At 40.4% G+C, this 22,145-nt stretch overlaps 3 protein-coding genes across 3 annotated transcripts; 2 read left to right on the top strand and 1 right to left on the bottom strand.

The window, feature by feature from the left end:
* Positions 1-364: 364 nt before the first annotated feature.
* LOC138628603 (tandem C2 domains nuclear protein) lies at positions 365-10,232 on the top strand. The gene is made up of 12 exons (XM_069711733.1): positions 365-590; positions 1,567-1,635; positions 1,722-1,910; positions 2,018-2,188; positions 2,498-2,577; positions 4,223-4,292; positions 5,650-5,747; positions 6,232-6,348; positions 6,544-6,735; positions 8,455-8,569; positions 8,656-8,855; positions 9,050-10,232. Exons 1-12 carry the CDS (start codon positions 557-559, stop codon positions 9,158-9,160), a joined length of 1,446 nt encoding a protein of 481 aa, XP_069567834.1. The 5' UTR covers positions 365-556; the 3' UTR covers positions 9,161-10,232.
* Positions 10,233-12,447: 2,215 nt separating this feature from the next.
* On the top strand, positions 12,448-17,315 carry plek2 (pleckstrin 2). Its single transcript, XM_069711717.1, has 9 exons — positions 12,448-12,584; positions 12,729-12,893; positions 13,909-14,096; positions 14,180-14,271; positions 14,970-15,157; positions 15,238-15,339; positions 16,436-16,519; positions 16,602-16,680; positions 16,849-17,315. Exons 1-9 carry the CDS (start codon positions 12,489-12,491, stop codon positions 16,974-16,976), a joined length of 1,122 nt encoding a protein of 373 aa, XP_069567818.1. The 5' UTR covers positions 12,448-12,488; the 3' UTR covers positions 16,977-17,315.
* Positions 17,316-17,835: 520 nt separating this feature from the next.
* On the bottom strand, positions 17,836-21,916 carry LOC138628592 (galectin-related protein B). Its single transcript, XM_069711718.1, has 4 exons — positions 21,795-21,916; positions 21,399-21,484; positions 19,609-19,789; positions 17,836-18,596 (listed from the first exon to the last, which is right to left on the bottom strand). Exons 1-4 carry the CDS (start codon positions 21,819-21,821, stop codon positions 18,453-18,455), a joined length of 438 nt encoding a protein of 145 aa, XP_069567819.1. The 5' UTR covers positions 21,822-21,916; the 3' UTR covers positions 17,836-18,452.
* Positions 21,917-22,145: the final 229 nt, after the last annotated feature.

Below are 22,145 nucleotides of genomic sequence, written 5' to 3'. Positions count from 1 at the left end.
TTAGTCAATTAAATTTGAGGGCCGCAACCCAAAAATTGGGAGATGTCCAAAATCTGAACCATTTAGGGACCAAAATAATTCATACTTTTTGGGGTAATGCACCAAATTTGAGGGATTTGGCCACTTGACCACACATTTTAGGATCATTAAGATTATTTTTTGAATACCTACTACGCCGATGGGGCACATTTTGGTTTTGCAAAGTGTAAGTGTTTGGGATTAGTGGAACATTTTATGATTATATCAGCACCCAGTAAACGTAAACAGGTCGTGTGAGTTTCTGCCTGGATGATCCAATGAGGTGTTTGAGGATCGACCGCAGGAGGAAAAGAAAATGACAAACGCAAAAACCCAAACAGAGAGCGGTGCACTCACAACTCTTCGGGGAAGGAAGCGTGAGAGTCCGTGTCAGTCCGGGAATCAGAGAGAGAGGGAGGGAGGAGGGAGAAGGAGGAGGAGTGAAGAAGAGAGCGAGAAAGAGACCTGTAACTAATCGTAAACCGGAGCTTGTTGGTATTCCCCTCCTGTCGGCCCGGTCAGTGAACCACACCGCTGGATGTTCAGTTGGACCTTCAGTGAATCATCGAGCGGTGAGTTTACACTTAAAAAGGTTTTAGAAGTTCAATTAGAGGTTTGTTATGTTACGATTATGCAAATTCATTAATGTGCCTGCAGCGCTAAGAGTCGCTGATCAGAGGCTGTTTGTTAAACTTGTATTAATTCCATTAATATGTATTGAGCTCCACGTGGCTTTTTAAACATGGATTTTAGAATACAGTGATTTTATGAAAATGTGTTATGAGGGCTACTACGGACATACTATGGGGTAGAGGTCTATACATTTTTATAAAAACAATTTGTCAACTAAGTTTTGCCTTTTTTCGGAGACGCAAGCAAAATTTGGTATCTATGCCTAACGGTGAACACAGTTTGCAGGCTCTATACATCGACTTTGGGGGATCTGAATGGAGCTAAAACAAATTTGGTGCTCATCTAGTGCAAATTTTGTAGGTGTTCAACCAAATTTTTTGATTTAAAATCGTTTTTTGAAGCGCTATTTCTAAAAGTTTTGGGAATTAGTTAAATCAATTTGGGGTCATTTTTCTGCCAAACCTCTAAGGAACAACAAACAGATGTTGGTGGTGCTGTATGTGCATATTGTAATAAATTCTGGGGATAGGAGCAGATTTTATTTAAGGGCGTGGTAGAAAAATGTGAGATGTTAAATGAAAAATTTGGCAAATTTTTAACTATAATAAACAGCCTGTGCTAAATTTTGAGATTAGACCAGCAACTAGAACATTTTGGAGAATATAGCAAATCTCGACAAAGTGTACAGCAGTTTACAAAAAAATTGTGTTTGCTACAACATTTAAGGTTACCGCACCAAATTGGGTACCATAAAAAAATCATTAAAAAAATTATAATTTTAAGACTGGTATAACAAATCTGGAGGCTTTAGAGTGTTATCGTCTCCTGATTAAGTACCAAAGGTTTGTTCTGGCTCTTTTGGTGTAATCTGTGTGAACATGTCCTATTTCACTAAGTACATATTTGCCGTTGCAGACATGGAGTTCTTAAAAAACTGCTGTAAGAACCTGATGAAGAAGAAGGAGAAGGAGCAGGAGACCCGAGGTGACCGGACGTCCTTCACACCTGTGTATCAGCCAGCTTTTACCTTCTGCTGTCTTCCTCACTGAGAGATTTCTTCTGATTTAAAGTGATCGCTCTGAAGATGCCTCCCAGCGAGGCAGTAGCCTCAGGACAGAAGAGGGGGGTCACCGAGGATTACCTCCTGTCCAAGCTTCCGCCGGACGGCAGAGAGGTGCCGTTCGTCCTGCCGACCTTCAAGGCGTCCTACATCCAACCCAGAGGTCCCAGTTACCCCAACCTCCAGCCCGGGCTGCAGAGTACGTACCTGTAGCAGTCAGGAGGTGTTCATCTGAGTCACTCGGTTGAAGCATCATAATTACCTGTGGGATGTGAGGCGACTTTTGGCTCTGCTGTCGGTCTGCAGGTTCAGCTCGCTGCACGTACACAGAGAGGAAGGCGGAGCTGCTGGGCACCAGTCACCTCGTCTACAGCCCAGAGTCCAGCTTCCATCGGGGTGAGATGGTAGAGCACATCACGCCCGGGTCGACCTGCCGAGACACCCTAAAGAGCAGAACCTCCGGCCCTCAGAGCCCAGGTACCACAGAGATCCAAATTATCGCAACAAAACAAGGACAATCAAAACCAATACATGGTCAGGAATGACTTGGAAATTAATTTTGGGGAATCGGAATTAAAGATATTTGTGAAAAACTAGACTAAAATAATGGTACAGTTTTTGTATTTTGGCCTAATGGGTTTATAGATGCATTAAATATCTCACAATGTTGGATTTGTTTTAAATATTTTGTGAATTTATATCAGATTTCTGAACATAAATCCATAATCTGGACTCTCTAAACTAGATGAAAAAACGTTTTGATAAACACTGACGTTTTTCCTGCAGTTTGGACTCTGAAGCTGGGCAGTCAGGAGCGACTCAGCAGCTCCATGTTCGATCTGTCCAGCCCTCAGAGCCGCAAGCAGGTGAGACCGCTCTCTATCTAATCTGTGTTCACACAGCGGCTTTTTTCTGTGTCAACCAAGACTAAATATAGTTTTACAGTTTCCACTGTCCTCAGCAGCAGAGTGCAAACAAACCTCACAAAGCTGGTATTTTGATTTAAAGAAGAAGATTTGAGTGACATTTCATCTGGAAGAGCTGAAACATTTTACAAGTAACTTTACTTATCTTTGCGCCATTTAAAAAAAAATAAAAGTAACATAAATGTAATGAAGCCCAAGTGTGCCAAAAAGAAAAGAAAAAAATATTTAAAACATTGCAAAGATTTAGTTTTGTGACAGTCACACAGAGCCAAGCTAGGTGTTTTCCCTCTTTTTTCAGTCTTTGTGCTAAAGTAAACTGAACGGTTGCTACCTGTAACTTCATATTTACCATACAGATGTGAGAAGGGTGTCAAAGCTTTCATGTTAAATAAATAAAATGTTTTATCAACAATCGGAGAGATTCTCTGCCGCTTCTCCGAGAGTGGAAATAAAATGTTCACAGAGAGTTAATTAAAAACACAGGGAGCGGTCCAAGTTTTTATATTGACATTTAAAGTGAGTTGATTGATTCACGATGGCACCTCAAAGCCTCGCTTTGATCTGCTTCCGTTAGCGTTAACTCCAAAACAACTGATGAAAATAGCATAATTGCATTGATGACTTTATTAAATTAAAGTGATATAAATTAACATACATTATTGACTATTGTATGAAATTTTCCCACAGATCAGCTTGTTTTCTTCCAGTTTATCTGTGAATCTATCTGTTTGCCGCATGTAATTCAGCTGCGGCTTTTCTGATTGGATATTCCTGCTGATTGTCTTGGACGAAGCGACATCTAATCACACATGTGACGTAAACCTAGGTCACTGTGTTATTCTTGGTTAAATAAAGGATGTGGTGTACTGTGCCTGTCACCAGCTCCTTATTGTTTGAGGCTGTCTTACAATAAATCAATCAAAAGTCTATATTAAACATGACGTGTGTCATTCATGCAGAGCCCAAACATGAGCAGTTTTAAAGACACACTGGTGTGAACTAACACAAGTACGTTTCTGTTCGCCTTCTCGTATCTCGGTTAAATTAGTTAAAATGTTTAGTTTGGCAACATCGAGAGCAAACAGTAGTAAATAATGAAAGCAGGAAAGTCATGGCACTTTGACAATAGATTGATGGTAAACAAATAAACCAGAGTGGAAAGGTGCAGAGGAATACCAGTCATCTGGTTGTTTCACCACTTTGTTATAGGCTGAAATATTTCAACAACTAGTAGATGCTTTTTATTGTTATAAATCGATGAATATTCAGTGTATTGGTGTGAAATTTGGTGCACCCATTAATGGCTCCCAGGTGATGATTTTTTTTAAATTTTTTATTATTCAGCGCTGTTATCAGGTAAAAATGTTAATCTATTGAACACTTTTTCCCCATGTGTTTACCAGTTAGCACAGTTTAGCATGCTAACACGCTAAACTAACATGTTGAACATCATGTTAGCATTTAGCACATAGCGTCTCTGTACCACCGTGCAGCTTCACAGAGTTGCTGTCATGGCTGCAGTCTTTGTAGATGAAGAAGGTTTGAAGTTTCATGCCGATCTGACTGTGTTTGTTTTCGCATGCAGCATTTAGACTCTTCGTCCAGCGCCTTCAGCAGCGCGTCCTCCATGATGGACTCCATGGAAAGCAGTCTGGGTAACTATCAAACACATCAAACCTTCTTTTAAGTCTACAAGCTTCCTGTTGTAATGAGGAAAAATCCTACACTGCTCACACATTAATAACAAAGCAGCTGATTCACGGCATGGCTCAATTCAACTCTGCGCCACTTTGATTTTCCATCGGTCAAAACTTGTAGAAAGTAGCTGATACTGCGATTGGTATCCCTTCGGTTGAAGTCCCAGTTTAGCTGAGCTGATACTTAAAGGTGAAGTGAAACAGGTGACCATCTGCCGTGGAAACAAAATCAATAAAAGCACCTGGTACTAAAAGCGATTCAAGTCGAGTGTAATTGACGTTACCGTGCGGGAGAAAAGCAGCAAAATGAATATGACTTAAATGACTTGGACCACACGAATTGAACACAATTTTGACCCAGTTTAGTTGTCATCAACAAATATACAGAGTGTCAGGAACGACAAATGAGCTTTGTACTGGACATCACTGAAAAACAGGTGACTGGGACACCGCACGCCACTCCAACAAAAAGTCTAGCATGTCTGAATTTTTTTTATTATCTTTCGAGTTTGACATATTTTCCGACGTGTTCCTTGACCTATAGGATGACAGAGTGCATCACACACACAAAGTGCCTCTGTAGCCATGATTGACAGCTTCTTGACCGGACGACACAGAAAGTCACGCACAAACGTGTACGCAGATTGTTCCGGGTCGTACTTTCTCTCTCTGACAAAGACACGGAAATCATTTAAGGCACTCTGATTTAATCTGACAGAGTTACAAACAAACATATTGTTTTGTCTGATTCTGGCATGCACTGAGTACAAAGCATACCGTTGCGCTGCTTATGACAAAAACAATGCATTGTCTGATCAAGATCACTTTGCATTGTGAAATAGTGTAACAACAGAAACACAAATTAACTCCAAAATCTTTCTGGGATAAACTGTAAAGATTGTGTTATTATTCAAAACATATTTTTATTATAAGAGATTTATTGATTGATTGATTGTAATTCATCTGTCTTTTAGGAGGTCATGACACGACAAACAGGCTCTATTATTTACAGAATGATATAACTATAATCTGCAGAATTAGATGTAATCATTTTAATTTAGGGACTACAAACCTTTTCATTGGACAGAGCAGGAAATAAATCTTGATTGAGATTGTTTTCAGACAGAAGATCTTTTTCATCGTTCAGGTTCGTTAGATAAACACTTAAATTAAAGGGAATTAAATCCTGGATTATAGGTTCAATTTTGCACTTTTAAACTTTCCTCTTTCTCCTCTTTAATCCCTGATTAGCATCATGTGATACTTTCTCGTCATGCTGAGAGGACTTCATGCTTCTGGCCTCTCGTTCTTACAGACTCCGTCACGTCCAGGGACGAGCGCGAGCCGGGGAAGGTTTGTGTCCGGCTGAGCTACCAGGAGGCTTTGGAGCAGGTGTGGATCACCCTGGTTCAGGTAAGGTTACTTACAGAGTGGAGGGACAAGAAGCAGCATTGTGCTTAATGAAAGGAGCCTCTGTGTATCCAGAACACAGGTCTCTGTTCGCTGCGCTCAAAGCTCTATTAAGTTTGGCTCGGACGCTCTGGAGGGAAAAGGTTGTTTTCTAAGGAACGAAGTGTCCTGATTGATGATGGAATAGTGATCAGTGTATGTGAGGAGCTGCTCGCCTTTTATGCAGAGATGAGTATTAATTCGGGGGCCAAAAATGAAAAAGGGGGCACTTGTTTCCCACCTTCATCGGGTTGTGGTGTTGGCTCTGTTTGTTGTTGTTGTGCGGTGGCACAAATGCCCTTGCTGTCAGACTTTATGTCATTTTGTAGACCATGAATTGAAGATATTTCTGTGATTATGCTATTTTTTCTAAATAGACCACTTTGTCAAAAAAAAACATGTGCTTACCGTAACAGCACTCAATCCTATTTCCTCTTTTTATAACCAGTGTTCAGACCTCAATCTTCCTCCGGACGCAGTGGAACAACAAAAGATCGGTTTTAAAGCGATCATCACCCTCCCCAAACCCGTCCACTTCAAGAGCTCCATCAGAGAGTACTGTCAGGTATTTGACAAGCTGTAATCATCCTCCATATGCTATCTTACATAAGGGTACGGTTTTACCACATTGTGGTGTGAAGGATAAAATTACATAAATCTGACTATTTGAATTATCACAGTTGGACTTTTGTACACAAATACTATGAAGTTAACTTGGAAAAGCTACGTTACTTTTACTCGATTCCTCCTCTGCTTCCAGGATGTATCCTTCATGGAGACCTTCGTGTTCGCGCTGCGTCTGCAGCAGTTGCGTTGCAGCGCCTTGGTGCTGCGGCTGCAGATGCACAACCCCAGGAAACGTACGGTGGCAGAGTGCGTCCTCTCCCTGCGACAGCTCGGCCCTCAGGAGACGGAGCACTGGCTCGACCTCAACCCTCCATCCAAATCCTCAGTAAGAGTTCAAGATCAGTTTAAATCTCATGAATCAGACCTGTGGCGCTAGAGTGGTTCTGGTTTCCAGGAATTAAAGGGTTATCATCTCGGTATCTAAATACCAACCAGCAGCAAACCTGTTGGTTTGTGAACTTATGGTTACTTCCTACTCAAACCACTCCGAACTAGCAAGATGGTGACGGACAAATTCTGAACTGGAGGCTTCATAACGTTCACAAACCAACGGGTGACGTCACTGTTTGCTATACTTCTTCAACATTTTCCAGACCCAGAAGCTACATCCAGTCTTATATACAGTCTGTTCTTATTACCAAATACCAGCAAAACAACTAACTGACATCCCATCAGCCTCAGCTGTACTTTTATGTTAAATGCTAATTAGCAATCGGGCTAAACTAAGATGTGGAACTCCGTACCGAGCTGTGAGCATTGCTGTAGATCCCTTTTCTGTTTTGTTTTCTGTCCTTTTTCTCTCCAAAGAAGCTGCTGATATTTTCCTTGTCGAGGTTTCTCTGAGCTCAGCTGCTTTTGCTTTTAAGAGCCTCGGCTGAGTGGCAGTGATTTGTACAATTTTGGTCTTTTGTGTGCAGCAGATGGATAAAAACACAGACTGAACAACCAAAGTACAGAAACAGTTAGCGTTTTATTGTCAGTGGCCAGACATCCATCCATTTATCAACACAACCACTCTCTGCTGGTGACATGGTTTGAGGTTTGACCTATTTTCCACGTCTTCCATTTCCAGAATGAGCACTCTGGTTTCTTCTGTTTAAAAAAATTAAACCTATTTCACTTTTTCATGTGGTTATGCAACAACAGCGTCAATATTAGTACCGGACATTCCAGTGAGTTACAATACATCATGGGGACAGTTTTATGAGGTGTACTCAGGGCTTTGTCTGTATTTACTGCACTCATACAAAAGGCTGATAAAAGATAGCAGCCAGCAGAGGAAGTGGTGGAGAATAAGTAGTAAAAGTCCAAGATATTCTCACAGAGAGGTTTTCATCTTGGTCTTGACAGCTGAAGAGTGAGTAAAACAAACTTGCGGGTTTGAAAAATGAGGCCGATGGAGAAGTGCCTGAAGCTGCAATACCACCGAGTGCCACTAGAGGTTGGCTCCAAAAATCCATACATGAAATACAAAGTCAGTAAATGTTTTGCACCAGTTATCTCAGTGTTGATAGCTAAAGTCACTCCTTCTTATTAGTTTTCTGGAGGGCCATTTGAAAATAATCCGTCATTAATTAGAAAATAAGCTTCAAAAAGACGAGTTTTTGGGGTGTGTCTGTTTGATTGACAGGTCTGTGGTGCGGTCAGGTTACAGCTATCGGTGGGCGTGACGTAGTATCGTCAGGTTTCCAATCAGATCAGTCAGATCCACCGCTCGCTCCTCCCCCAGCTTGTACAAATATGGTCACTTCCTGCACCAAACCGCTCCGAACTACCAAAGATGGTGACGGACAAAATCCGAATACGAGGCTCCATAAAGTTCTCAAACCAACGGGTGATGTCACTGCTAGTTGCCGCTTGGGTCGATTTGACTCAGAACCTGCGAAAATTAGTTCCTGCCCACCAGTAGTGGAAACCTGACTGCACCACAGGCATGTCAATCAAACAGACACGCCCCCCCCAAAACACAGCTTTTTGATTCTTCTTTTCTAGTTAATGACGGGATTATATTTACGATAAAAAATAACTCCGTATCCTCCTCCAGGTGTGCCACTCTGAGCTGCATCTCACCACCTGCTTTCAGCCAGTCAACGGGCGAATCCAGCTGCAGGTCCTCGCCGCCCAAAACCTCCCAGCATCCTCGTCACCGCTCACACCAGGTAGGTGTGTTTTAAAACGTTTAAACGACAAACTGTTAGTGTTGTCAGCCATCATTGTTTACGTCTCCTCCGTCTCTCCGTTGAAGCCTTTTTTGTCAAAGTGGAGATGCACCAGTCGGGGCAGGTGGTGATGAAGAAGAAGACTCGAGTGCTGAAGGCTTCAGGGGGGCAGTGTCAGTGGGCGGAGACCTTTCACTTCCTGCTCTCCGCCTTTGACCACGCCTGCTCACTGTCAGTCAAACTCTACAGTCGTAGCTCAGTCCGGAGGAAGCAGTGTCTCGGACAGGTGAGTCCAGGTCTTTTTCTTTTACTTACTTCTATTATTTGTATGTACTTTTGTTAGCAGATGTTCATTACTGCTGATATGACAGTTTACTTGTATTGAATGATGAACTCATCCTTTCCCAAGAGGCTTGTTGTCTCTTACGGTGTTTTGATTACAGTATACTGAGGAATGACCTTCTTCTGTGTGTGCATCAGGTCCATCTGGGATTCGACAGCCCCGTCCTCGACGTCGTGGAGCAGTGGAAGGACACCATGGCTCACCCGGAAAAAGTGGTGCCGGCGTGGCACAGCCTGACTTCTTCCTGAACCTCTTCACGGTCGGACGTGATGCTCTGCAGGTCCAGCTGCATTCCTGCACGCTGTCCGCTCAGATGGACCGGACTGTGGTCTGCTGAACGTGCTCTGAAGGTCCAGAGAGCCGACGGTTCAGGCAGTCAGTGATCGGTTGTAAATGAGGGTTTCGAACAAAGTGTAGGTGATGGAATGGCTTTTTGCTTTTAGACTAAATGGAACATTTTTCTTAAAAAACAATAGTGTCTCTTTAACTAATTTGTTGTATTATGAAGCTGTATTCTGTAAGTTACGTCCTTTATCACTGCTTTTTCGTGAAAACCTTTTCCAGACATTTGATGCAATGGAAACTTTGTTTGTTTTTAGTCTGTAAGTAAGATTCATCTTTAAGGATTAAGGTGGTGATGTTCTGTATCTTTGTCAACAAAAACAGCTGGGCATTGTAGTTTTTTAGCAAACGTGACATAAACAGGCGATGGGGCATCAAGGCAAAGCGTGTAATAGACTCCCGTTCAACTTCTATCACATGACCTGCTTCTGTTAAGATTAATTTCCTTATCCTGTCTAAAAATAAAGTTTCCCTGTAGTGGGCAGGCGTCTGTATTACACACTTTGCCGTGATACTGGGCTGAAACTGGAGTAAATATATTTTTTAGAGGAGGATTTCAACACATTTTTTTATGTTTTATGTTCTTTATAATGTAGAAAAATCCACAGGATGTCATGTTACTGGACCACACAGCAGCTCATGTATCAAATTGCACTTTATGTTTGTTTTTTTATGTATTTAATGTTGAAAATTTAGTGTGATTAAAAGTAGCCGTCGTTTGGAAATATGACGGGTGTTTATGGAACGAATGCAAAGTGATATAATAGTTGACTCTGTAGATACTTTTTGGTTTTCAGTACAATCTAAAAACAATGAGAGGATCTCTGATAGCTCAAGAATTTAGATTTAAAAACAGATGCTTCTGACTTTTTGCTGCATGGAAAGAAAACAGGCCAAGGTCCTGCAGAATGTACGTTACACACAGCTCCTGTAGAACAGATCAACAACCATAAAGCAGCGTGTCACTGTCACATTTTATTGGAGAGTCTGCATCTGTTTCTCCTCCTGACCCTTGAACATTGTGTTTATTTGATCCCATTTCAATGTTTATTATGAGACAATTTCATGTCGCTTCTCTTTCTGTTTACACTCAATCTCATCTTCAGCAGCTGAAAAGTTGTTGTTTTGATCTTTGAAAAATCAGAACGAGTTCCTGTGAACCGCAGTGGTCTATTATCTTTGATTAAATGTTTCCAAAAAGGAACAAAACATAGGAGTGATCACAAGAAATCATTACTTTCAAAGAAAAAAAATGAACTTAAAATGTATTTTTAAATGATCTTTCCTCTGAAAATAATTAGTTCTGAATGTTTTTGAAATGTGAATTTAGGGCATTTGCGAAGAAAACATCCGGATTTATTGTCCCAAAGAGGAATCCCGTCTCCACTTGAGGTCGAGCAGCGACATGCCTGTGTGTGTAACTAGCTGTGGATTGGGACACACATACACACACCCAACTAACAATCAGTCTGTGGACTGAGAAAACACAATGTGGCCAGTGTTTGCGTTTGAAGTGTGTGTGACCAGGACAACCTGCGTCAGAGCCCTTCACATCGTGGCGCTCCAAAGCACCATCACCCTATTTTTGTTTTGTTGTAATTACTGTTTGATTTCTGGTTAATGCTACACAGGAGACATTCCAGACACACCTCCACCTGTGGATGTGATTAACGCTCAGGAGATGTGCTGTGAAGAAGCAGGACTTTGAATTTTTGTTTCCTCTGTGTGATCAACAGATCTGAGGTCAGTCCAGTCGTCTCCTGACTGCATGCTTGTGTGAGCAGATTTCCTCACCTGGGAGACGCAGTGGAGAATTTACAGGAAGATGCTCTTAAAAAAACCATCATGGTGTTTTTCATCTAAACGAACCTCATAAATCAATCAGTTGGACTTTATTGGTATTTAAATTTTTCATACAAACGGCATCTAACAAAAAGTACTTCCCAATAAAAAAGATGATAGATAACACACTCAGAAACAGGAGCAGAAAAACTCACACAGATCTGTATTGAGTTAAATAAAATATTGAAATAAAGTATAAGGTTATGTTAACTAGTAAAACCAACTAAAATGTTTAAATAAATATTCAAATAAATCAATAACATTCAATGAAAACTAGTAAAACCAAATAAATGTATGTATAAAAAGACAAATAAATCAATGAAATTCAATCAAAAGTCAAAATACCAAAAAACTAGTAAAATCAAATAAAATGTATATATAAATAAATAGACAAATAAATCAATGAAATTCAATTAAAATTTAAATAAAATACCAAAAAACTAGAAAACGAAATAAAATATATAAATAGTTGAATAAAACATTGAAATTCAATTAAAAGTTAAATAAAATACTGAACAACTGCTAAAACCAAATAAAATGTATAAATAAAAGACAAAGTGATCAATTAAAATAAATTAATGGTCAAATAAAATGCTAAAACAGAGTATAAGGATATATGAAGAGGTAAAACCAACTGAATTGTAAAATTAGACAACTATATATCTAAATAAAATAAAATAAAAATGTAAATAAAGTATTCAAAATAAATCTGCCATGAAGTCAAACCAGCTATATGACAGGTGTATGACTTTATATGAAATGCTGCTGTTTAAATGTATTATAACATGAAAAAAAAAAAAAAACGGTTGGAGAAAAAATATGAACAAAACTCTCAAGTCCTGCAGAAAAATATTTCTGGAATTTTTAATTTCTGAGAGGAAGCAGGAGTATAAGAACCACCCTTTTCTTTTTTACTTCTGAAAATCAGGAAATGGAGATGAAGCACGAGGAGGACGGTCTTCAGCGGGGCCACAGATGGCTGCGCATGCAGGGGTCTCTAACAATGCCTGTTTCCAGTGGTCTCATTAATTTGTGCACTTTGCAGGAGTAAACCTCTGCAGGAGGCTCCAGTCCAGCTGTCCTCTGATTGGCTGCAGCTGCTGCAGACTGGATGAGCTGCTTCTCATCAAAATGGGATAAGAACCTCCAGCCCCCACGCCCCCCCCCCCGCGCCCCCCCCCCCCCCCGGGTTTCGTTTTCAGAATCTGAATTCTTCACATACTAAAACTGATGAATCTGTGGAGGAGAGCCAGAAAACATCCTCTCAGGTTTCTGCAGGAGTCGAGGCGCCCTCGTGTGGTGTTGGTTGAAAACTGCAGTGTTTTATTATCCTCCCGTGTTGAGCAAAGGTGTGTGTGTGTGACGCATTCTTCTTTGAAGACCTGAGCAGGAATGAACAGACAGAGCTCAGTTGTCAGGATCAGAGAGAGTAACATGGAGGCAGGGAAGAGAAGCTCCACTATCAGAGAGGGATTCCTGGTCAAACGGGTGAGTTTCATTTCTGTAAAATAGGGAGTGTATTTTTCTTTCATCTGTTCTCCCATCGTTCGCTACTTTTTGCGTCGCTTTCCACGTGCGACGGTGACGTTACCGATAACTTTTTTCTCTAAAACAAATTTTTGATCACAACAGGGTCACGTCGTGCACAACTGGAAGGCGCGCTGGTTCGTAATGACACCAGACAAGCTGCTGTATTATAAATACGAAGGAGGCAGAAGAGACTCGAATCAGAGAGGAAAGATCCTACTGAAGGACTGTGTGATAACATGTCCGTTCCTGGAGTACGAGAACCGCCCGGTGAGTCACTTCAGAAACTTTCTGAGACGTCCTTTCTTTTAAAAACAGTAAAAATGATCCGTGTAGTCACAGCTGAACTGAAGTTTTTCATTGTTACAATACAAATCACAGCTCAGGCTAAATTATAAAACGTTCCTGTTTAATAGGAGAAAATAACAATTTACTACTAGAAATGTTGGTTTAAACTGAAAAACCTGCCTCTAATTGCCTCAGACATATTTTCCTTTTATTTATTCTATTCACATTTTGATATCTAAATCTATCTTTCTTCTAATTACTTTAACATATTTTTATAATCTAATCTTTTATCCTAGTTTCCTTACTTTCTTAGCTTTTATCTCTTTAATGCCTTTCATTGTCTTCATTCTCATTTTGTACTTTGACATTTGATCACCAAAATTGAATCAGTTAATCTGAGTCAAAGTGAATGATTGTGTGACATTTAAGGAAATTCCATCGAGTCGTTCCTGAGATATCATGTTCACGTGAATGTGTCGAATTGGGGTCACAGTGACCTTTGACCTTTACCCCCCTAAAATATATTCAGGTCATCTTTGGTATCAAGTGAATGTTTTTGCCAAGTTTGAAGAAATTCCCTCCAGGTGTTCTTGAGATATCTTCTTCACGAGGACGGGACGGACAGACTCACAACCTAAAAAACATGATGCCTCCGGCGGTGACTATCACCTGGACGGAGACATGAAAACACACGAGTTTCCACATATTTTCCACATGTGATCATATGTCTGATACAAAGTGAATTTATTCACTAGTCAGTGTTTTCCTTTGTTTATGATTTTATTGGTGGAAACCACAGAAGGTGTGTCTCCACCAGCTGAGGCGCCGCTCCTCACTGCATTAAATAAAACATCGCCTCAGGTTTGTCTGTTCTGTCCGGACCTGATCTCCACCACCATCATCATCTCCCGACTTCAAAGAACCTTTTGTGTTTTGTTCTAAGTTGAATTTGACACATTTTCTGACACTAAAGGAAGATTAATGTTCCTTTAAACAGCTGGTGTTTAAACTCCAGACGAAACACGGCGCGTCTCACTTCCTGGAGGCCTGTTCCAGAGAGGAGAGAGACGAGTGGGCCGCTGACATCACCGCCGCCGCCAACAAGCTGCAGAAGGGCGACGGAGGGTCGAAGGTCACGGACCAGGAAGAACCAGATGGATCCCAGTTACACAACATCAACCTGAGGTACACCTGAGGAGAAGGAGATGAGGAGGAGAGGAAGAGGAGGAGGCGGTACTTATATTTCTGTCTGTTTCTCTCTGTCAAAGCAAAGTATTGGACTCCATGTACGACGTCCACAGTGGCATCAAGATGAGCAACCATGTGGAGCAGGGCAACACCTACAGCAACTGTTTCTCAGGTCAGCCTCGAAAAAACATCAACAACATGTTATCTGAGGTCTCTTTACTTGCTGTTTACTTCCTGTTTACTTTCCTGCACGGCTGATGCTCATACAGCCGGTTGGGATTAAAATAACTTCTAAAAGATAAATGTACAGGTCATGAATTTAGAGTTTTCTAATTAGTTTATTCTAAAGTAAAAACTTAAATTTACTTAGATGTAATAGTAAATATTAGTTTAGTTGTAACAAAATGAAAAAATGGTTTACTGTCGTCATACAAAATAATATTTTTACTTTGTATGAAAGTACATTTTTATCTTTGGTAAAATAAATATTTTTGGTTGATATCAAATCAAATCATAAATACAATTTGAGGAAAAACTAATAATTTTTAGTGTAACAAATTAGAGTAATTTTTTTTAAGTTGGTCCCAAGTATAATTTTTTTCAGCTTATGTAGTAACAAGAAAATGCATTAAAACAATGTTTATGAAGGGAATGAAGAGACAAATATAAGAAATTAAATGTAAAAAAATATATATATATAGAACAATAATAATTATAATATAAACAATAATCTTAATAATATCATAACACAATTATTTAAAATAAGTGTCTCTGAATTCATAGTGAAGTTGAAATGATTCTTGGTTTTTTGTGTATTTTTTCATCTTTTTAAATATGTTTCTACCCGTCTATGTGTGGCGGTCCCTGCAGGCTCGGCGGTGGTAGACTGGCTGGTGTTCATGCAGCTGGTTCTGACCCGGGTGGAGGCCGTGACGCTGGCCTCGGCGCTGCTGGAGGAGGGCTTCCTGCAGACCGTCGGCCTGAGGAGCGTGGAGGCGCTGCGCACGGCCGGCTTCGGCGAGCACCTCATGGACGACTCCACCGCCCTCTACAGCTTCGTAAGTACTGCTCAGACTGACCGGTTGGGGGCAGGTTTGGAGTTCTGCTCCGGTTCTGACGGGTTTCTGCTGATTGACAGTCTGACAGTCTGAAGAAGAGAGGCAGTGTGAAGGCCGAGACGTCGCTGTCCGCAGTGGAGCTCAGTGGGAAAGTAATAAAGAGAGGATTTCTGATGAAACAGGTAAATAATATTCCATTTCAAATGAGACACTTTGCGATCGCCAGGTTTTGAAAACATTTGTTGAACTTTCTGGAAAGAACTTGCAGAACAGACAGAGCGAAAATAATGTATTAATGTTTATAACAGATAAGTATTTACATCCAATCTGATGACCTAACAATGAAAGCAACCTGTTGCTGAATGGATTATTAATGTATAGTAATCCCTTAAACAATCGCAATAATTAACGTAAATTCAGGAAATCTCTGCACTATTCGTAGCAGCTTGAAATTTTGGAACATTCACGTGATTTTTTTTTCACAAAAAAAGTAATCAGTGGAAGTATTACAGCATAAAGTCAGACTTTCAAAATAGAAGTCCAAAAGTAAGCGTTAATTTCCAACCATCAAGGTTCCGCCCCCTCTCCTCACCATCAAAACAAACTGCTGCTAGCTCACCGCAACAACAGGAAGTGACGGGGTTTGTGGGAAATTGTGGTCTTATGATGGGAATGAGGAATATGTTAAATTAGTTTTCTCACACTTCCAGCTATAAGAGACTGAACGTGGATTTAGTGTTGAATGGATGTGGGTTAAAGCTCTTATTTTGACAGCAGATGAAGCCTTTGTGTTCTATATTAGTCAAAGACTGTCTGTTGTGGAAAGATATTTTTAGACACTTTTTATCACTTTGAGCCCCAAAACAGAAAGAAAAACAGAGTACAGGTCAGACATTTCTGTGATGTGCAGCAGGATTATTATCACAGAAAGTCAGCACATGTTACTCTTTAGCAGGTAGGAGTTACTCAGTTTGCAATTTTTACTAATTCTTGTAATAAAATCATTTAAAGCTGCAAATTATGTCGCAATTTTTGGACTAAGTTGCTGCAAAATTAAGAATTTTTGATCACAACAATCACAAAAAACTCTTTCATTGCATTAATATCACAAAGAATAAACAATAAACAGCATCTTTCAGAGGTTTTCCACAACCTGGGAACCCTAAAGTTGTCCCTATTAATGCTGTGTGACGTATTATTAAATATTTTATTGATAAAGTTGTTCACTGCATGTTAAAGGTTCTGGCTTCAATCAAACTAACTCATCTTTGAACACAGGGACACAGAAGGAAAAACTGGAAGGTGCGCCTGTTCGTGCTGCGTTCAGAGCCGGCGTTCCTCCACTATTATGACCCCACCACGGTGAGTGAACAGGCGAGGCAATAAAGGTTTGATCAACAGCTCTGACTCACGTCTGACTCACTTCCTGTCTGTCTTATGTCAGGATGACATCAGCCCGGCTGGCGGCTTCTCCCTTCGAGGCTGTCTGGTGTCTTCTCTGAATGATAACGGAGTTCCTTCAGGTGAGTCGAACTCCAACAACTCCTCACAAACTTTACATTTTTAAACCAAATAATCAGAAAAAAGGACCAGGTTTCCAATCCGTCCCCCTTCTGTCCACCTGAACACGTTTGATTATTCCGTCCTGATGCAGGTAAACTTCACTGACTCTGATTTCTCCTCCCATGCAGGTGTGAAGGGAAACATTCAGGGCAATCTGTTTAAAATCATCACTCAGCTGGACACTCATTACTTCATCCAGGCGCCGACTCAGCAGGAGAAGATGGACTGGATCGACGCCATCAGGCTACAGACGTAGAGCTGCTGGGTTTTATTTCAAATGGATTTACACATTCTGTGAATGTAAGTGACGGAAAGCATCAGAGGTTACAGAACGTTTGGATCCACTTCCTGTCAGACGCCGCTACTTTAGGTTTGATTGTAATTTGGAGTTTTAAAAGGCATTTTTTTAAAGTGCTTGTTTGTAATTTCCATTTTCTGCTACTTAATTATTGTAGTTCACAATCATACAAAAGAGAAATATAACTAACTCACCCACCGATGCACCAGTAACAATATACTATTAATGTTTATATAAGAATATAATCAGTTCGAAGCCATTTTTAACATGCATTGAATTTATTCAATAAAAAGCATTAAAAAGTCTTAAATTTGATGAACTATAAAGTGTTTATTTATCCTGTTGCTTGGTGTTGAGAGACGTTACACACTTTTAAACTATAAATTGAATTGTTTGGACTTTGGATTGCTGGATTTCCATCTTACTTTGGCCCATAATAATATAAAACTGGCATTAAATTACATTCAAGTTGCTGATAAAAACCTCTTAAAACATCTTAAATTCAACTTCATGAGCTCAAAAAAGTTTTGTATTTATATGAAGGTACTTTTCATGAAGTAAAAACATCTGACACAGTGATGAAGTTCAGCACATGTAGAGACTGGAAGAGTTTCAGGAGGAATTTATCTCAATCATCAGACCTCAGTTCAGGCCAACACTCCCACCAACAAGCTGAGTCAGGCCTTTATCACAATGACTCACTGTGAGCTGGTGGTGTTTTATTGCTTCCAGTCAAATCAGGAGTGATGTAGGCGCTCAGAGATCAGACGCTGCCGGAGAAAATCAAAGTTATTCCACCACAAAACAACAACAAAAATAACAATAAAAGTGATTTATTGCGGTGAAGTAAAATCGAAACATTCACAGAAAAAGTGCTGTTGGAAAATAAAAAGTACACAAACTGGTGAAGTTAATAACAGAAAGTGCAACACTACCTCTAAACCTTCCAGCTGTGTGAGAAACTAAACGTACCGCGCGTGTTTACTGGCATGCACGAATGTTTTTACATGATTACACCTGTTGCAGCCCTCAGTCGGGCACAGAGTCACAATCTTTGTTATGTAGTCAATTTGAGGAACATTCATCTTCATGCAGGCGCTCGTAAACAAAAGTGTTTTCAAAGGTTAAATACAAAGAAATCAAAGACAAACGTCTTAAAGACCGACGGGAAAATATTACAGCTCAGATCACTTCGTAGTTCAAATCACATTCCTCATTGGGTTTAAGACATTCAGTCGATCGTCTTCAAGTCCCCGGACAGGTAACCTTAGTGGAGGCACTTTGTCTTAACACGTGGTTACGAGGCAGGCGTGACTTTGTTTGAACGTGGAAACACAACATCCCCATCGTGGGTTAATTTACTCACTCTACTCTAATCCTACACTGTCCCAGGGCGTCCTCAGGTTTAGGAGTCTGCGGGGGGAGACGCTGCTGTTAGGCCACCTTGGTGAGCTGCAGGTCGCCGAAGACTCGTAAGGCAGTGAGGGAGGCGAGCGGGGAGAGGCGGTGGGTGAAGCCGCACAGAGGCTGTCCGTCCACCAGGATACGAAACTGCTGGTGCTCACAAACGATCTCCATCTGAGGGTCAAAGGGAAAAGGAAAAGATTTGTATTTAGAACTGTGTGACAAAACAAAATGCAAAACAAAAAGTTCCTTATTTACTATTAAAACAATATCAACAGTGGTTACAAGTAACTTAAAGACATCCTAAAGAGTTATTGGCCACTAGTAGTGCTGTGGAGCGAAGTTTTCTCCATTTTGATGCTATATGCTGTTGCACTAACTAACAGAAACCTGACTGCACCAGGGGCCTGTCAATCAAACAGACACGCCCCCAAATATACCTCAAAGCAAGAAAACATTTTTCAGGCTCCCGTTAAGCAATTTTTATTCAAGTTAGTGGCTGCCATCTTGGAGTTCAATACGCAGGTCTCATGAATTAATACAGTCATGATATTCAGTGCCATGTTTGCCAGTTTTTCCCGTGGACACTGGTGGTATTTAAAAAAACAAAACATCCCCTTTAACAGCAAACCCAGCAGCTCCAAAACTTTTTAAAGTTTCTATTCAAGTTAACCCGACACCATTTTTGAGTCCAAGACCCAGTTCTCAGTAATTAATACATTCTTAACGTAAACAGTACAGGTCTTAGCATTTTTTTTTTTTTTTTTTAGCAAATATCCTTCTTTTTAAGAGGCAGGAAATGCTTTCAAAGTGTCTGTTAGGCACAAAGTACTTGCTTTATTTACAAGAAAACTTCATTGGGTGCTTTTAAAATGTATATAATCTTCTGACGAGCAGCTTGATAGCGCTCTGTCCTGAGGTAGAAGATGAACAGAAGAATAAGAGACAATCTCAACCAGTTATATCCTCTCTAGCACTGGAGAAACTATGACAAAACAACAAGCAGCACGCAAAGGACAAACTTTTGTAATTCTCCTTTAAGGTGCAGCACAAATGTCTGTAACCCAAACTGAAGAACCTGGACGACATGAGGATTCTCCCACATTACCAACATTTAGTTCAACCTTACTGATGACTCTTCTTCGTGTGTCGCCTCCATGCAGAAAGTCAGAGATTGTAAAAGTACCTTAAAGGCTTCTCCGGCTGCAAAAGGAAAGAAGGACAGCGTGTTTTCAGAAGGACCCCACTTCCCGGCCAGGCGGGCGTTCCGTTGGACCGCCTTTTCCTTGAAGCTGACTTTCAGCTGCAGACCCACGTCTCCCTCTGCGTCCTCCTCCTGAGGACAGCTGGACAGAATCACCTCGAGGCTGCAGACACCAACACGAGAGAGATTTTCTGTCTTTTATTAAACAGTGACCTCTTCTGCAGCTCATCATAATGTAATCAGGAGGCATTTAAAAAAGACTGAGGTGGAAATAAACGTGTGAAAGCAGGAGAATGTGTAATATTCTTATCATTTAACAGAAAAAACTAATGAAACGTAATACCATTTTACACATTAAACTATCTGGAATCATATACAACTTTCTCCACTTCGACCAGATGCTACGTTTAAGAGCTACATGTTAAAGGATCATTAATAAAATAATAGAGCGCTGACAGGAGTCATTCAGCAAAAAAACACTTTTATTTCTGAACCTCTGGGAGACTTTTGGTGCCACAAATTATTTTTATTGAGATTTTGCTTAATAAAATAATCGAAATGTTTCCTCCATTGCTGCCAGCGTCTCAGTCATTTGATTTAATCTTTTGGTAAATAAACTAATCCTCCATTTTACAGGGTTGTTTTTGTAATCTGGTGTTGGCCTGGAATTATTACAATCTCCTTTTAAATTCATTTAAACAGCCTCTGAGACTTAAACAATAGATTTACCCAGTTGGGCATCACTGAAGAGGAGATTTAGCACTCAGACGACCTAAATCAAAATGGGAGTAAATCTAAATCCGCATATAAATCAGTAGAAATTTAAATTTTAAAGCATTATTTTGTAACGTATTGGTCTTAAATTATTAGTTTCTTTTTTCAATTCAGTTGAGCAATTTGTGAGAACCAAACCAGGGTTCTTTTTTTTTACAGATAACATAAATCTGTAGTTGTTATTAGGATTATTATGCACATTTCATTGCTTCTTTCTCACCGTACTGCAGCCTATAGTTGTGTTACTCTGGTTAAATGAGGTTACTGTGGAGTTTCACACTTAAAGAACGTTATTTTCTTCATGTTTATTTATAATTCTCAAGTTATAATGAAAGAGAAATACCATTTTAGTTTTGCTTTAGTTGTAGAATCACAAATATAAAACATCAGTGCTTAAAAAAAATACAATAAAATAGACCTCGTGTTGGTATTGGTGATTTTTCTACATTTAATAAGTAGAGGTAAGTAATAAGTAATAAGAGGATCTAAATTAACAAGTAAATCTAAATCTTCATCAATCAGGATAATTTAGAATCTACTGAGAAATAAAATCACCAAAACATTCAGTGGAGGAGGTCTCTTGAGGTTTGTCCTTAAAAACTCTGCTGAAGTGTCAGCAGCCAAAAATAAGTTTTCTGACACAAAAAAAAAAAAACTGTTTATTTCTGCACAGATCGTTTGTAAACTTAAATATGCAGCTGATGTTATCAACCGATGGATTTCTACTCATGCAGTGACCCATTAGATTTCATGGGATTTGCAACTCTCCCACGCGTTCACGGACTGACCAGTAATTAGGGAAACGCACCCTCATTATAAAGATATTTTCCCCAAAAAACAGGGACCAGCTGGTTGGCAGTCAGTGTGCACTCAAACACAAAACAACAGCAGCTTTTAGATCATCTTTAGCATCTTTAGCACCAGCTTTTATTGGCTGTCACTTGAACAATTCTCATTTTTTTTTCTCTCTTTAAATTGGAACAGGTGTGTGCACTCACCTCTTGGGTTTTTGGTTAACAATTCCCATCACCACCAGCTTCATTGAAGGCCGCATCCCGCCTTTTATCTCTCCGGTGTAGTCCCCCTGTGAGACAATGGGTGCAGATGAGGATGAGGCCTGCACCGCTGCACGGGACAGCACACATTTTAAGATGAGGATGTGACTGCAGCTGCAGGTGCTTCATCACGCAGCTTGCTGATGCGTTCACCTGCGGCGCGGTGCGGTCTGCAGCGCCGGTCAGGGGAACAATAGCTCCATTGATCGGGATTTTAAACAATCAGCTGCACAGACAAACTGTACTTCTTTTTTTTTTTTTCAGGTCAGCGTGCAGGATGATGCTGCAGAAACGTTACAACACATGTTGCGATAAACAAACAAAGAGGATGATACATACATTGTCTTTCTTGTCGTTTTCTTCCATTCCACTCAGGGCGTGATGCGGTGTGGAGGATTTAGGCAGTGATGCCAACAGAGGACTGATTGACTCTGCCTCTTGTTGGCAAACCCCGCCTGTACCACGTTGTCATAGAGACTGGCTCCCAGTTTGGCAGTGATGATGGAGGGAGGGAGGGAGGAGAGGAGGGGTCTGCAGACTGAAAGGACTCACTACTAATGAATGGGATGATCCCTTGCTGCTTCCCTGCATATCATTAGCAGCATTTTCAGTACTAAAGTGCACCGTGTGTTTCTATCTACAGGGTGCCTTCACTGGCCATGGTTTTCCTCAGGATTACTAACCTGGTTG

Source organism: Brachyistius frenatus, unplaced genomic scaffold (genome assembly GCF_029030835.1).
Source record: "Brachyistius frenatus isolate BFR_SWC_R1_liver_20210118 unplaced genomic scaffold, ASM2903083v1 Contig_102, whole genome shotgun sequence".
Taxonomy (NCBI): domain Eukaryota; kingdom Metazoa; phylum Chordata; class Actinopteri; family Embiotocidae; genus Brachyistius; species Brachyistius frenatus.
The sequence above is the reverse complement of the archived record's forward strand: the minus strand, read 5'-3'. Positions and strand labels throughout refer to the sequence as shown.

Bases quoted from the DNA above. Each gene is read 5' to 3' on its own strand.
- plek2 (XM_069711717.1), top strand. From the start codon at position 12,489: ATGAACAGACAGAGCTCAGTTGTCAGGATCAGAGAGAGTAACATGGAG. The intron at 14,272-14,969 runs GTCAGCCTCGAA...CGGTCCCTGCAG, and splicing joins CTACAGCAACTGTTTCTCAG to GCTCGGCGGTGGTAGACTGG. The intron at 15,158-15,237 runs GTAAGTACTGCT...GCTGATTGACAG, and splicing joins CCACCGCCCTCTACAGCTTC to TCTGACAGTCTGAAGAAGAG.
- LOC138628603 (XM_069711733.1), top strand. From the start codon at position 557: ATGTTCAGTTGGACCTTCAGTGAATCATCGAGCG. The intron at 2,189-2,497 runs GTACCACAGAGA...TTTTTCCTGCAG, and splicing joins CTCCGGCCCTCAGAGCCCAG to TTTGGACTCTGAAGCTGGGC. The intron at 6,349-6,543 runs GTATTTGACAAG...CTCTGCTTCCAG, and splicing joins CCATCAGAGAGTACTGTCAG to GATGTATCCTTCATGGAGAC.
- LOC138628592 (XM_069711718.1), bottom strand. From the start codon at position 21,821: ATGGAAGAAAACGACAAGAAAGACAAT. The intron at 19,790-21,398 runs GTGAGTGCACAC...TGGTGTCTGCAG, and splicing joins GTTAACCAAAAACCCAAGAG to CCTCGAGGTGATTCTGTCCA. The intron at 18,597-19,608 runs GTACTTTTACAA...TTTGACCCTCAG, and splicing joins CAGCCGGAGAAGCCTTTAAG to ATGGAGATCGTTTGTGAGCA.